Source organism: Stenella coeruleoalba (genome assembly GCF_951394435.1).
Source record: "Stenella coeruleoalba genome assembly, chromosome: 16".
NCBI classification, from domain to species: domain Eukaryota; kingdom Metazoa; phylum Chordata; class Mammalia; order Artiodactyla; family Delphinidae; genus Stenella; species Stenella coeruleoalba.
Genome location: NC_137162.1, coordinates 13,607,134 through 13,622,988, shown reverse-complemented (window position 1 = coordinate 13,622,988; position 15,855 = coordinate 13,607,134). Strand labels below are relative to the sequence as shown.

The 15,855-nt window shown below is 48.6% G+C and overlaps 1 protein-coding gene across 1 annotated transcript in view; it reads left to right on the top strand.

Moving 5' to 3' along the window:
• Positions 1-15,855, top strand: part of SLC18A2 (solute carrier family 18 member A2) — a 40,341-nt gene that overhangs the window by 20,395 nt on the left and 4,091 nt on the right. Inside the window, exons 11-15 of the mRNA XM_079900791.1 lie at positions 5,556-5,634; positions 5,803-5,854; positions 7,122-7,185; positions 8,914-9,033; positions 9,174-9,307. Coding sequence (XP_079756917.1) covers positions 5,556-5,634; positions 5,803-5,854; positions 7,122-7,185; positions 8,914-9,033; positions 9,174-9,307 — 449 coding nt within the window. The remainder of the gene's footprint in view (positions 1-5,555; positions 5,635-5,802; positions 5,855-7,121; positions 7,186-8,913; positions 9,034-9,173; positions 9,308-15,855) is intronic.

The following is a 15,855-nucleotide window of genomic DNA, read 5'->3' as shown; positions in this document are numbered from 1 at the left end:
TATTTTATTTTATTTTAAATTTTTTAAATTTTTACCACTCGGAACATTTAAAATGCTCTGAGTCAGATTTAGCAAGCTTCCCCTTTACGTCATTGTCATTTCAATTCAGGCTCAGGAAGGCCTTTCCTATGCCAAGATTATTTTTTCACTATGTTTTCCTCCAGTAAATTTGTGATTTATTTTTTACATTAAACTCTTGGATTTACATGGAGTTCATTTTGCTGTAAGGTGTGTGATAGGGATCTGGTGTTACTGTTTTCTTTATGGCTGGCCAGCCCTACAGCCAGGAACCCTAGGAGTCCATCTGGTATTTCCCACGTCTGTCATGCTGGAAATGACTGTGTGTTCTTGGGTCTGTTTCTGGATTTCTCTCTTGTGTTCCGTTTGTCTGCTTGTATTCCTGTGTCAATACCCTCTTATTTAATTAGCTTGAGAATACTGCTTAGTACACGGAAGGCTAGTCCCCGCACACACACATTTCTTTAAGAATTTATCAACTGTCCTTCCTAGGGGTTTATTTTCTTTTCATAGTTCTTGCACCTTACACACTGACATCTTCAGATGGAGACTCTCAGTTCTGAATAAGCCCACTTGTTAGTGCTCCCAACCTTCCTCAGGTGAACTTGCATTCCCTTTGCGGAGGCATCCTGGCAGATGCTGCCTCCTGGTTTGGGCTGGTCCCTGATCTTCCGGCCTCACTCCAATTGGCCTGGCCTGAGCACTAGTCCCTTTGGGTTCTGCATTGAATTTCTGTGTTCGTTCATTTAAAAAAACCCAAAAATCCTTCATTAAAAAGCCCCAAATGGTTGGAGGTCGGGCCAGATGTGGAAGGACTGCTAAAGGGCGTGAGGTTTCTTTTGGGGGTGATGAAAGCGTTCTGGAGTTAAGTCATGGTGATGGTTGCACAGCCCTGTGAATATACTAAAACCCAGTGAACTGTGCACTTTAAAACGGTGAATTGCATGGTTTGGGGATTATGCCGCAAAACCAAACCAAAGCAGGCCCCCAACAACGAATCATTCAGTGAAGCAGGAAAGATTCTGGGAGGTAAACTAAGGCTAGTTCTTAGCAGGAATTTTGCTCTGAACTTCCTGGCCATGGAGAGAGCGGAGGAAACCCAAAGGCTCTCAAAGGTTCTAAGGAGAGCTCACTACTTTGCAGGAGGGGTGGACTTTTTCTGTCCTCGAGTTAGCGAATAGCAGCTTTGCAAAAGATGAGGAGACATTCTTCGTGTCTCGGCGCTGGTACCGGCGGATGACACCACGGGAGCTGTTTTTCTAGGGCTCTTTCCCTCTGTGCCTGTGCTGATCGGCGCCTTCAGGTCTCCTCAGGAGGCTCCCTGTGTCGGTGGCGCGTGGCTGTGAGTGGAGCTCCCATGTTGGCTTTGCACGTGCTCCTGGGCAGAGACGCTTTCCTGGTGTTTCTGTTTTCTCCACTTAACTGACTTATCACCCTAATTGAACACGTCCTGGCCACGTGCAGCGCTCTCCAGCTGCTTTGCCCTATTCTTCTCCAGACACAGCCCGAGGCTTTCTGTAGAAAGTCTTTCACGTCAGTCAGGGACCCAGGCCATCCGGGTTAGACAGCAGGCCGCAGGCTGCCTAGATTTCATCAGGAGGCTCTCTTGTGGGGCTTATCACCCCGGCCAGATGTTCCCCCGACCCTGTACCTTTCCACCAGTGAGATGGCTCCTTCCTCGTCTCAGAGCTAGACTTGGGTTTCCTCAAGAGAATCAGATTTCTGTTCCCATTTGCAGTGTCATCTCCAGTGAGGGGAAGCTCTCCTCTTAGGTGGGCCTTGCCACCTCGCGGCCCCCTCTCCTGAGCGCCTCAGGCCCCTCCGAGCCTGGGTGAGAAGGCCCCTGGGTGGGCCTGTCCCCGAGGCGAGGACCCAGCTCTAGGAGGTGGCACAGGGCTTCCCCGGAGGCCCGGGCAGCTCAGCCCCTCCCTGTGTGAGCTCTCTCCAGCCCAGTGTGGAAACGGAAGCCGTTCTACCTTTTGCTTCTCTGATTGTTTCTGGAGAAAGACTGTAAGATTTGAAGTAAAGCAAAACAGTCTTATGAGCTGCGTAGGGGACGCATGATTGTTCCTGTTGAACGCGGTGTTTTGGGCCGTCATTTTGGGGGAGATAAAGACGCGGCCATCCCTACTCCAGAGGGCTCCCTTGCAAGCCCGTCCCTCAGACTCCCTGTGCTGCCACTGGGGCGTGGCCCGGGGTTTGGGTTGGTGGAGAGAGAATCATCATGGCGTCTCTTTACCTCAAGTCCTGGGTCAGATGACCTCTCCCTGACACCCTGTGACACCCTGAGGCTTAGGGAATCAAAAAGTTCATGTTCATGGTGAGGGCTGTGACCCCAAAAGGGAAGCATAGGCTCTGAGGGGCAGGCCCCAGACAAGGGTGGAAACAGACTTTTTCTTCTGGTTCTTTAACGAGGTGTGGTGGTGCAGTGTGGGATGGAGGGAAGGACACTGGCCTGCTGGTGGGGGACCACACTGCTCCCAGCCAGCTGTGACCCCAGGCATGCCCCGTGGCAGCCTAGCTGGGTGGCAAAGACAAGATGATGGCCAACCTCCTGTGGTTCTGGGATGTGACGACTTCAACCTCCCGAGCCTCCCTCTGGAGAGTCCAGATGGGACCACTGCCCCATTCTGGTTCCTAGCTGAGCCCTTGGGGACGACAGGGATGGGTCACCTGGAGCTCGGAAGAAGCCCAAGGCTTCATCCTCACGGTCACTTTGGGGCTGCGTGTCCAGGATCAGCTCTCTGTGGACTTTGTGATGGTCCAGGCCTCTCCCTCGTGTGCAGGTCAAGCCTGTGGTCAAAGCCAGACTTTCCATAAAGGCACCAGGGGCAGGTGGGTGGTCCTTCTTGGTTAAACGTTCTTGTATGAGCAGAGGCGAGTGAGCAGGCACCGGCACCCCAGGGGAAGAGAAGGGGTCGCGCGTGGCCCAGCCCCAGTCAACACTTGTCATGCGGCTGGGGAAAGGCCTAGAGGGAAGTCTTGTTGTGTTTGCCGGTGATACAAATTTGGGAAGGATAAAGATGTCCAATTAGTCGCAGATTCAAAAAAATCTCCACAGGCACAAATGAAGGCCTGAAAGGAACCTGGGGGGGATCCTCTGGTGAGAGTGTGAAGCCCTGCCGAAGGCTGGAAAGCACCCCAGGAAGGCGAGGTCGGGGCCCTGGAGGAAGCGCAGGTCTCTGCGCGGCAAGCCCGGTGAGCGCATGCGCCGCTGGGGCTCCACAGACTCTCGCTGCGCGGCTGCCGCAGAGGGGCGCGGCCGAGGGGCCGGACCTCGGAAGAGGCTTGTAGGATTCCTTCAGCCCTTCTTTTTTTCCTCAGATGCTAGTGGTCCTGTGCTGTGTGCCCATCGTGGGCTGGGGCAGTTCTGGGAACCAGGTTTCAAGGTCGAGAATAACGTAAACTTGTACAGAGGGGGCCGCAGTAGGCGCCCAGCTGCTGGGGAACAACCCAGGGCCTGAGGCCGTGTTTCCTCGAGAAAGCTGAGTGGCAAGAGGGATGCTTCTCACTCTTCCCACGTGCCGGCGGGGGGCTAGGGGAGGGGGTTGAGCCAGCTTCTCCTGGCTCTGGGATGTGAACCAGGGCCGGCAGGTGGAGGTGGTGGGAGGCTTAGGGCTTGGTGTTAGGATGCTGCCCTGTAGTAGGAGGCGCCCCTGAAGCGCCGTCTGGAAGAGTAGTGGGCTCCCGGCCCCAGGTTTCCCAGCAGAGCTAGACGGCCCCCTCCTGGGGCCCCGTTCCTCCCCGAGGCACACTGAGGTTTCTTTGAGTTCCGAGAGGCAGGTTCTGTGGATTGTGTGAGGTGGTGGAGGTCCTGGCGAGGCAGACGATGCTGAGGCTGTGTCAGAACAGGAAAAGGGAACTTGGAACCTGAGGTCCAAAGCGTGCCTGGCCCCGTCCGCAGCTTGAAAGTCAAGAAAGGAGGACTCTGGGCCCCCGACCACACCCTGCCTGTTGCCCCGTGGAGTAAGCCCATGCTGGACCAACGGGGGTGCCTTCATGGGACGGCCTTGAGTACTTCCAGCTCTGTGAAGTGAACGTCCTCACGCAGGGTCTTTCCTCTAAATGGTCAGCGTGTTCTGGGCGCCTCCTGCGTGCCACCGTGGAGTTGGGCTGCCGGGAGACAGATGAAGGGGTCCCTTCCCGCGGGAGCTTACCGCAGTTTGGGGAAGGTCAGCAGGCTGGGGTGAATGGTGAGTGGGGGCTGTGTGGAGTGACAGGGCACAGGGTCAGGCTTGCGCACGTTGCCACGTGACCTTCAAAGCCTGCCCGTGAGGTGTGTGCAGTAGGAGCTGTCACCGTCTCTTGGGCTCTGAGGGGTTCAAGTGACCCACTTAATTAAGCCTTGGGTGGTAAATTTCCAGCTGAAATGAACACCTTGTTTCATGCCTCCTAATCCCATGCTTTGGGCTTGAGAATGGGGAAGTGGGTGTTTGCTGTCTGAGAGTACAGCTGACCCTTGAACAACTCGGGGGTTAGAGGCGCAGACCCTCTGCACGGATGAAAATCCGCTGTAATTTATAGTCGGCCCTCCGTGTCTGTGGTTCCTCTGTAGCTGCTGTTCCCCATCTGTGGATTCAACCAACCATGGAGCGTGTAATACTGTAGTATTTACTATTGAAAAAAAATCTGCCTACAAATGAACCTGTGCAGTTCAAACTCACGTTGTTCAAGGGTCAACTGTATCTGCTGTCCCTGGAAAATAACATACGCTGGCTTCCGAGTCACATGCGTGAGCTCAGCACCCCACTCGCTTCAGAAAGATGTAGCTTGTCTGGGGCTTGCCCTGAGCCGGCCTGCATCCCTGCTTTGAAGTTTTCGCTTCAGAGATGGTTTTCATGCTTCACTCTGGGAGTCAGGAGTCACCGGCAAGCCATGCTGGCCACAAAAGATGACCACGTAGACATTTACTTATTTATTTTTCTGGCATGGAAAGATGTTCATGAAGGTTATTGAGAAAAGCAGGATGTAGGACCATAGGTATCATCCCAGATTTTTTTGAAAAACAAAAAACCTAAATCCTGTGTACACACACTTATTTACGTATGTAAAACTTACAAGGGAAAACTGTGGCGATTATATGAGTGAAGGGGTGTGGGACAATTTTCATGTTTTTTTGCCCTCATCTTAATGTTCCTCGATTTTGTCAATGCCCATGTCTTTCTCCTGTCGTACAAATCATGAAGGGGGTGTGGGGAACAGAAGCAGATGCCACCACTGCCCAGGCCGGGAGCTGTCGGTGTCACCTCCGGGTAAAGTGCGCCAGCAGGCAGAGGTGGAGGCGAGATGAAGCTGATGATAGAGGGAAGAATCTCATTTCTGGAGCGTCTCGGGCAGCTTTGGGCGGCCGGATAAGCCGCGAGGGGCCCAGATGGGCTCTGGCAGCCGCCGGATATTAGCTGCTTGGGTGCAGGCCCCAGGGCTTCATTTCATCAGCTCTAATCTCTAATCACCAGCGCGGTGTCTCACAATGATTAGTTTTTCTCACATGTGACTGATATCAGTACCGATAAGGTGTCCTTTTCATACATTTGCAGGCGTTGCTTTCTTACCAGCTAGTATTTCTTATCTCATTGGAACCAATATTTTTGGGATCCTTGCGCACAAGATGGGGAGGTAAGATGAAATGAGACAACACTCACTCTGTTATAATAATGTAGTTCTTTAAAAAAAAATTCCAAGTGTTTCTGCCTTCACGATTACAACTTATTTTTCTGATTTCCATTGAAAACTTGGATGGGGGCGGAAATCACGTATTGATGGTGCTTTTTTGTTTTTTGACAGGTGGCTTTGTGCTCTTCTAGGAATGATAATTGTTGGATTCAGCATTTTATGTGTGAGTGAAAGATGACATTTGGCAAGTGGAAATAATCTGTGAATGAAACTTTTGCTTTGGGCAAGAATCACCAAGAAATATTTTATAGCAGTTTGAAGTTTGTTGACTGAGTTTTATTACATCTTCCATTTTCTTCTCATCATTTTTTGTTGTTGTTGTTTGTGATACGGGGGCCTCTCACTGTTGTGGCCTCTCCCATTGCGGAGCACAGGCTCCAGATGCGCAGGCTCAGCGGCCATGGCTCACGGGCCTAGCCGCTCCGCGACATGTGGGATCTTCCCGGACCGGGGCGCGAACCCGTGTCCCCTGCATCGGCAGGCGGACTCTCAACCACTGCGCCACCAGGGAAGCCCTCTCATCATTTTTTATCATCTTAAAAATTTTGGACAAGACTCTCCAAAGGGTTTATTTTTACTTCATGTTGGTTGGAAATTATTTAGAATGTTTTATTACATAGTTTTTATTTCACTTTGTAGCCCGCTCCCCAACATCTTAAACATCGCTGTGTCTTAAACACTTTAGGGCAGCTAGCCAGAAACAATAGCAGGATGTTTTTCTAGAATAAAACATCTTCTCCTAAAGGCCAGTATCTATCCCAAATGAGACCTTATGGTTCTTTTCAAAAATGGTGTATGGACGAGGCTGAACTTTCACATATGGCAGTGAACGAGCTTTTCGTGGTGGTCACAAAACCCATTTCAACTCCAACTGTTAACGATTTGGAGGGTCTACTTCTGCCCAAACCTCACCCTGCTTCTCCTCCTACTTGCTCCAGAAGGGAACACGCATAACAGGCCAAAGAAATCATATCTTTAAGACTTTCCAAGATGATTTAGAGTTGGATAGCATGTTATTTTATTTATTTATTTTTTAATAAATTTATTTATTTTATTTTATTTATTTTTGGCTGTGTTGGGTCTTCGTTGCTGCGTGTGGGCTTTTCTCTAGTTGTGGAGAGTGGCGGCTACTCTTTGTTGCAGTGCTCAGGCATCTCATTGCAGTGGCTTCTCTTGTGATGGAGCACGGACTCTAGGCGCGTGGGCTTCAGTAGTTGTGGCATGCGGGCTCAGTAGTTGTGGCTTGCGGGCTCTAGAGCGCAGGCTCAGTACCTGTGGCGCACGGGCTTAGTTGTTTTGCAGCATGTGGGATGTTCCCGGACTAGGACTCAAACCCCTGTCTCCTGCATTGGCAGGCGGATTCTTAACCACTGTGCCACCAGGGAAGCCCCAGCATGTTATTTTAGCGTAACATTTATTTTCTCTTACAGATTCCTCTTGCAAAAAACATTTATGGACTCATAGCTCCCAACTTTGGAGTTGGTTTTGCAATTGGTAAGTCACACGAGTCTTTTACCTAAATTTAAAACTTTGTTTTCCCATTACTAAGACAGAGTGCCTCTTACTTGGGCAGACTATAGCTACTCAATATAAAATATCTAGAAGTTTGACAGGAGGCTGTGGGCAGCTTAGCTCATGTACGGCTTGTAGATCGTCCATAGAAAGGTACTGGCTTCCGTGTACTAGTCATTTATTTCCTGAAAACCGGGCATATAAAAGCCTGCTATTTACAGAAGCAAAGCGACACTCCACTGCTGAGCTTGGGCAAACAGGAGAGCTGCTTCCTCAGAATCCATTTGTTTGGGCTCATATCTGTGCACAGACCTTCTCATATGAGGCTGGGGGACAAAGAGACTTCACGTGTATTTTTTGTATAAGGTTTGGTACAGAAAAGGTAGACTGATGTATTGATGACCAGCTGTACTGCAGGAATTTTCACAGGCAAAGGGGTTGAGTCTTTGCAGTAATGTGAGGAACAGTAAGTAATACATTAGGGAAAAACCTTGTTAATATTTTGGATAAATAGCATATGCTTTTTGTTTCTCGTTTATAATATACACATTGATCATGATAAAAGTAAAGGTAAATCTGTCACAGGGTAAAGGCAGGAGTTGACTCTTTGGTACAGTAGAAAGGGTGGAGCCTTTGTGGACCCCTTAGACCAGGTTCGGTTCTCCTAGCTTGTATGTATGCGTATACATAACCTCTCCCAGTGCCTTTATAGCCTCAATCACAGTCGTAATTTATTTGCCAACTCTTTGTTCCTTTTGTTCTCCCCTGTGTCCCAGCAACTTGCACATGTTAGGTGATCAGCAAATACTAGTTGAATGTAAGAAATGTCCCTTACCCTCCTGCCCCTGGTGGGTGTTCGGGCAAGGGGTCTGTCATTTGAACGCCCGGCTGGGCATGTTCACAGCCCTCACCTCATTCAGCCAGTCGTCATCATCTCATTTTATCGATGGGGAGACTGATGTTCAGAGAGAGAAGGCATGACAGTGCTCACCCAGCCAGGGATTTGGGGCCAGAACTCTGAATATATGTGTGTTTCCTTTATGCTTCCTGTCCCCGACTATTCAAGAGACCAGAGATTCTAATACAGGTCTTGGAGGTGGCGGTGGTGGTTTTGGTTTTTTTAGGCAACTAAATGAGCAAAGCTCTTTCGATTTTAATTTCCTGGGTAGGGCAGGATGATTCCTCAGACTCCTTCCTGTTCTGGTTCCTTGTGATTCTCCTAATACTTTCCAACTTGAACTCTCATAATCTAAGTGTGAGGCCACAGTGTGGATGGGGAGGGAGCTGAGTGAGGCATGTAGGTTTGCCCACTCTTTGAGGGCAAAGGACGAGTGGACCAGAAAATAGTGAATCAGGAAAACACCCCCAGGAAGCAGGCTTGGGGTCCACACAGCCAGTAACCAGCATCCCTCTGGATCTGAAGAACGGCAGGTGAGTCACCAGAGGACTGGGCGCTGTCCACCAGACAGCGGAGGGCAAGGGTGAGGCAAGGTGGAGAACAGCAGATGGTGATCTGGGTTCCAGTCTCAGCCTCAAGCGCCTTCAGTCTGTCTTCAGCCAAAGGTACGTTGCAGGGAGTTTGCCTCAAGACTTGCAGGTAGCAGTGAGAGATCTTGGCAGGGTCGTGAGTTTAGGACACAGTCCCTGACATTCAGCTCATTATTGGTTTCCATCAGTTTTCTATAGACTGTGTTCCCTGACTGTCCACAGGCATGGTGGATTCGTCAATGATGCCCATCATGGGCTACCTGGTTGACCTGCGGCACGTGTCCGTCTATGGGAGCGTGTATGCCATTGCCGATGTAGCATTTTGTATGGGATATGCTATAGGTAAGGACATTGGCTTTCAAAACAACCTTTTTTCTCAGTGCATGATTGATAATGCCTACTGAAAATTATTTAAACCTTTGCATCTTTCTGCCTACAAGACATTTAGAGAGAGCTTTATCTAATTCTCTGTTTCCTGAAAGGTCCTTCCGCTGGTGGGGCTATCGCAAAGTCAATTGGATTTCCATGGCTCATGACAATTATTGGAATAATTGATATTCTTTTTGCTCCTCTCTGCTTTTTTCTCCGAAGTCCACCTGCCAAGGAAGAAAAAATGGTAAGCAAATTTTAGGATGCAATGAAGTATTTCTGGATAATTTTAGCATGGTCTCCTGGATAGTGTCGTATGGCTTAGTTCTAAAATATATTTCTGCTCCTTTTGAACAGAACTCCCCAAATGTAAATGGTAAGAGTTCCTTTTTAGTTTATACCACATAGGGCAGCTACTTGTTTTACTGTATCGAGCATTATGTTTATATATTTTGAAGAATGAAACTATTTTTGTACATAGATTAGCAGTCAATATAGCTCTTTTCATCAACCAAATATAAACAGGGATTGTTCAATTTAATTTTCTAAGGTTCTTGAAAGTCTTGAAGATAACTTTTTTGCCTCTTGTGCTTCTGAGATCAGCCATTTTTGGTACTGTTTGCTTTCCTCCTAACCCTTACAGCTTTCAGTAATAGTGTCTTAGTCCTTACTGCATAAGATTCAGGAGATGGTTTTCATGTAGGTAACAGACGCTTATGGAAAAATATTGTTTATGCACCTTTGGGCGCATGTTAGCACGTATGTATAACGTTTAAGTTCGTAATTTCATGACCAGAATCGTAGCTATAGGCAAGATGTAGTATTGAGTGTTAAGTGTTCCTTTTCTGAATAAATTCAAACTTATTGATTCTAAATTTGAATCTTGAAATGCATGGGTCATTTGACCCTTTCTGATAAGCGTTCAGACCTGGTTTGGTGCTGCTGCTGCTTTTTTTAAAACATCAAATGGTGATAGACGCTCGTCTAGTTGAAAGATGAGGGCCTTAGGTTAAAGGTGAATGAGAGAAACAAGGCTGGGGGAGATGGTATTTGGCATTTAGGAATGGGTGTGAGGTTCCCTTGCTGCTGTTCTCTAGGGAGTACGTCAGAAGTTCTCTCTGATGTTTGACCTGAAATGGGCTTTAAGGCTTTGGCATTTCTTGACTGCCCTTTTACGTGATTATCCCTAAAGAGTGGATTTAAAGAGAGACACTGAAGACCCTGAAGTTAGGTTGTGTGCAGTCTTTGTTTTGGGCACTTTCTGTATTTATTAATATGTGCAGTATATTTAAAAAATATGTCCAGCACTGAGCACTGGTCTTGTGCCCTTTACTCGATAGGATTTAAGTAGGTGATTTTGAATTACTCTCGAGCCATTTGACTCTTCCTCTTTGCCTGTGCTTGCCAGCTCCGAACAGCCACAGCCGTAGCACTATGTCGTATCTCTCTCGGGGCACTTCCTGTTTTCCAGCCTGGTTGTCTAAGTTTCCTGTCTACCTTTGTTTGTCCGACCCCAACTCAGTACCTTGGCCTCAATCAGGGTCAGAAAATTCTCTGTGCAACCACAGAAAACAACGCTTGTCCTGTTGCCACTGTATCAATCTGATTAAGGCCGAATGAAGATTACTCCTAACCCTATTTGACGAAAAAAAAAATCACCTACAAATGCTCCTGTCATCCAAGAGACTGTTTAAGACTCGGGAGACAGTGCAGGGCCAGCACGGGCAGCCCTGGAGCCGAGCTGTCTGTCCCATGGGAAGACATAGCCTCAACCTCACACAGTGGTTGTGAGGATTAAATGAAAGAATACCAGTGGAGTGCGACCCCGGAGTCTGCACACAGTAAATGCTCAATAAATTGTCACGCGTTCCCATCTCACTCCACTCTCCTTTCTTGCTCTCACCTAACCCTGACTTACTCTGTCAACCCAGCAGTACCCCAGTTTCCTCCCTCTCTTCCTCTCTGAGATGAGAGCCTCCTTTTGCTCTCAGAGCCCAGGGCTGCCCAGTGGACTTCCCTCGCCGAGCAGCAGACGTTAGTGGCCGTTGTGTTATCTGTTCGTCGGCAGCAGTGTGAGGGCTTATCTGAGGTCTTGGAGGAAGTGGATGAGGTCAGGGGACCAGGGAGGGTGAGCTTGCCCTGCCAGCCCCCACTCTGGGGTCCCCATGTGATGGGCGGAAGTCAGGCCTCAGTGCTTCTTCCCACATTTAAACTAAGGCTTTAGTTCATTTAAAAAGAAGCGTGCTGAAGGAAGTGGAAGACACGATTCTGAAAGGCAAAGCAACAAGAATGACAGGCTTCCAGAAGCCACTTCCACTGTAAAATGTCAAAATCCTTAATAAGTGCCCGGCAAGACGAATCATTACAAACTTGAGAGAATGCGCCATCTGCCTGCCCATAATTGATGCCCATAATTGAATGCATCGTGTCAGACGCCATTTGACTGTCATAATGGCAGCATGCGAAGGTGGCAGCTACTCACTATGCAGGCAGAGCAGGAAAGAACCAGGTGGAAACCAATAGCGCCGGATGATGAGGGGAGTGAGGGCAGGAAGCAGTGTGTGCCGTGGTGGAAGGACGATCGATTACTGCCCACTTGAGAAAATCCAATACACACAAGTGCTGGCATTCAGGATCAGCAGTTACCAAATGCAGGGGACCTGAGAGCCAGAAGAAGGTATACAAACCTTGGCCAATCATTCTTTCATTACTAAGCATTCTGATTAAGTGGTGTTTGAACTTAAGCTAGAAATGGAAAATTCTAGTGCTATTTTATGGATCCTATAAGTATCCAGTCATGAGCCAGTTTGTGAGCACTTGAGTTTTTCTTCCATTTGGTTTATTGGATTTCTGCTTTTTTTTCTTTTTTTAAATAATGAGTGTTATCAATACAGGCAGAGAAAAAAGCCTGTTACTCCAGTTCCTCTGCAAGTATAAGAAACACCAACTCTGTCATTTAGGAAACTGTGTTCCAGTTATAAGACAATTGCTTACAGCCTCTAACTGTCAGAATTCCCAGTGAGGAGGAAAGCTGTGTTCTGGAATGGAGTTTTATCTTTTCAGGTTGAATTATTTTTAAAGATAGGGCACATTTCTTAGGTCTTACTCTTGAAGTTTCTAATTGTTGCCCAGACAGGAAAGTAGGTGGTTTGAGGACTGCAGCTTTCTTTTACTGGGTGACCCTGATGCAAAACCGTCACTTTTTTTTAAAAGATGTGGTAAATAAATCTTTTTTTTTTTTTTTTTTTTTTGCGGTATGCAGGCCTCTCACTGTTGTGGCCTCTCCCGTTGCGGAGCACAGGCTCCGGAGGCGCAGGCTCAGCAGCCATGGCTCACGGGCCCAGCCGCTCCACGGCATGTGGGATCTCCCCAGACCGGGGCACGAACCCGTGTCCCCTGCATCAGCAGGCGGACTCTCAACCACTGCGCCACCAGGGAAGCCCCCAATAAATCTTTTTTTTTTTTTTCGCAGTACGTGGGCCTCTCACTGCTGCGGCCTCTCCCGTTGCGGAGCACAGGCTCCGGAGGCGCAGGCTTAGTGGCCATGGCTCACAGGTCCAGCCGCTCCGCGGCATGTGGGCTCTTCCCGGACCAGGGCACGAACCCGTGTCCCCTGCATCGGCAGGCGGACTCTCAACCACTGCACCACCAGGGAAGCCCTAATGCTTTTACTTTTTCACTGTCCCAACTTTGTATTTGTGTTATTTTTACACTTCACTTGGTCCAGCATGTTTTTACCAGTTTGGAAATTCTGACTCTCCTGTGTCTGATATGAAACCAGGCATTTGGTAGGACCAGGGCTCAACTCTCAGGAACCATGCATTGCCCTGAATTCAGATGAAAATGCCCTCCCCCTCCTTTTTTTTTTTTTTTTTTTTTTTACTTTTTCTTCAGTCCAGAGTCAAACACACCTTTTTCCACACAGCAGTGCACGGAGCACCGCTCTGATTACCAGGCTGCTCCCCAGGCCACTCTGCACGCGTCCCCCATGCACTTGACTTACCCACTTGATCTTGTTCATGCCCCTCTTTTCGTGGCACTTTTGGGCTATTAGATGCCATCTGGCTTAATCATGTACAACTTAAAAAAACAACTATGGCACAATAAATCTTTCAAAAGAGGTTCAGAAGCCAGTAAGCTAGGTTTTAAAAGCAACAGATGATCTTTTAAGAAAGAAAACTTCTTAACCTGATATAGGTAGTATCAACAAATGCAGTTTGGTTAATTGATAAATTCTATTTAAGTCTATATGATGCCAGATAACTGGTCTGACTGAACTTCCCTTGCAATGCAGTTTTTTAATTGAGTCTGTATTACATACCCAGTGCTAGGTTCCAGAGGTCCTTACGTCTACATGTACATACCATTAGGTATAACGGTGGACAACCAAGGGACGGAAGGCAGTTGTGATAAGGTAGAATGATGGCCGTCCTTCCCAAGCCTGCTTCGCCGCCTGTGGGCCTGGGGTCAAGGCCCCTGCCTGGCATCCGGGGCCCTGCAGTCTGGCCCCGGTTGGGCTTTGCCGTGAACATCTCCCTGTGCCTCATCATCAGATAGGGGGTGGGGGGGGTTGGTGGGGAGGCAGGCTGTTTTACTTAATGTCTCGTTTGGTAAATAACCTCTGCCACGCTCATTCCCAACTCCCTCGCTGTGAAAATCCTTTCCATCATTCAAGCTTCAAGTCCACCCCCATCGCTTCCACATTGCTTTCCCTGAGCACTTAACCCACAGTGAGCACTCCGCCTGCAAACCCTATGGAACCTGTCACTGGTGTGCAGTGAGGTACCTAAGTTGCTGGTAGAGGACCTTAAGGGCACTGACACACACACCTGGTAGGTGCCCAGTAAGCTGCTGTCAGCCATGTGACCCTACTGTGCCCTAGAAAATGCCACGTAAGTCGGGCGGTGTTTCTCGCAGCGCGTTTCTCACCCTCATGTGAGGGTAGGGACGGGGGATTTCATTTTTAACCTGCCCCCTCAAGTGATTCTTAGGCACATTTCTTTGAGGATCACTAATCCAGAGAGGCAAGACATCGAGCTCTTTGGTGGCTAGACCTTTTGTGTTACGAGCACACACCCACGTGGGGAGAATGGTCCTGGTATACAGTGTCTGTTGCCTCAATTACTTATTTTTAGAAATTGAGCTCTTTATGAAGTCCATGTATCAATTCACTTGGCAAGAAGCACAATCAAAAAAATAGAGTTAAATTTGCAGCTGACAATTTGAGCTGGCAGCCTAACTCAGAGGGTCCTGGAAGGCCTTATTTATTTATTTATTTTTTGCGGTACGCGGGCCTCTCACCATTGTGGCCTCTCCCGTTGCAGAGCACAGGCTCCAGACGCACAGGCACAGCGGCCATGGCTCACGGGCCCAGCCGCTCCGCGGCATGTGGGGTCCTCCCGGACTGGGGCATGAACCCGCGTCCCCTGCACCGGCAGGGGGACTCCCAACCACTGGGCCACCAGGGAAGCCCCGGAAGTCCTTATCTTAACATGCCACACAGCAGACCATTTTAGCATTTCTTGGGAAATGATAAATGGGTTAAGCACTTGAGTGGAGACATAGCAGCTTATCAGATCTGTGGGACAAGAACTGGGTGTAGCTAACAAGCGCCAAGATAGGTTGCAATAGGCCAACAGAAGATAAATTTTAATCCAGATAACTGTTGCCATTTAGATTTTCAAACTGCACAGAAAGGCACTGGAGGGAATAGTTTACGTGGAGGAAGACTCTGAAAGACGTTCTTGATGAGAGAATTCATTTCAGTTGCAGCTGATGTTGTGCTCTACACTCCTGCTGTCCTGTGGGGCATCGCCAGAGCTGACTTTGGCATAGGCTGCCTGGGCTCGTATCTGCCCCATTTAGCTGTACATCCCTTGGTCAAGTTCTTTAACCTTTGCGCCTGCACGGAGGGTTATCAAGCTACCACATAGGGTTATTGTGAAGTTGAGGTATTGCATTGAAAATGCTTAGCACAGTCCTGGCATGATAAACCCCAGCTGTACACTCAGACTACGTGCTTGGTCTGTACACTTTCGTGAGGAATGATGACTACAGTGCGCATCAACTGAGGATGTTTATCAGTTGAGGATCAGTTGACCTTTAAGAAAGTTTTCAGTAACAATAAGGGAGTGCACAAGATTTTTATGTACATCAGAGGAATGTATTTTTTTCTTTTTTTTTTGCGGTATGCGGGCCTCTCACTGTTGTGGCCTCTCCCGTTGCGGAGCACAGGCTCCGGACGCGCAGGCTCAGCGGCCATGGCTCACGGGTCCAGCCGCTCCGCGGCATGTGGGCTCTTCCCGGACTGGGGTACGAACCCGTGTACCCTGTATCGGCAGGCGGACTCTCAACCACTGCGCCACCAGGGAAGCCCAGGAATGTATTTTTTAAAATACACTTGAGCAATAGGAGGCCAGCCAGGATTTGGGGAGAGGTCCTTCTGAAATGCCATTTTTAAAAAGATAAGGGCCCTGTGACGCTTAGTCTAGGGAAATCTAAGGGCATGGCCGTGGTCTCAAAATATTGTAAGGGCAGGCTGTGAAGACGGCTGGAATCAGAACTTGATCCACAAATAGAAACATGGAGACAGGTTTTAGTCTAGCCTCAGGGATGTTTTTAACACGGGAGCTTGCCTCATTAAGGAGGGAGGACCTCCTTATTAAGTGTTACCACTGTGAAGTTGCATTGGGTGACCTCCAGGATCCCCCCACCCTAATTCAAAGATTCTAAGTATAACCTAAACCTAACCTGCATATCTCTTTCTTCATAGCTTACAGTTTCCTCCAAATCGAC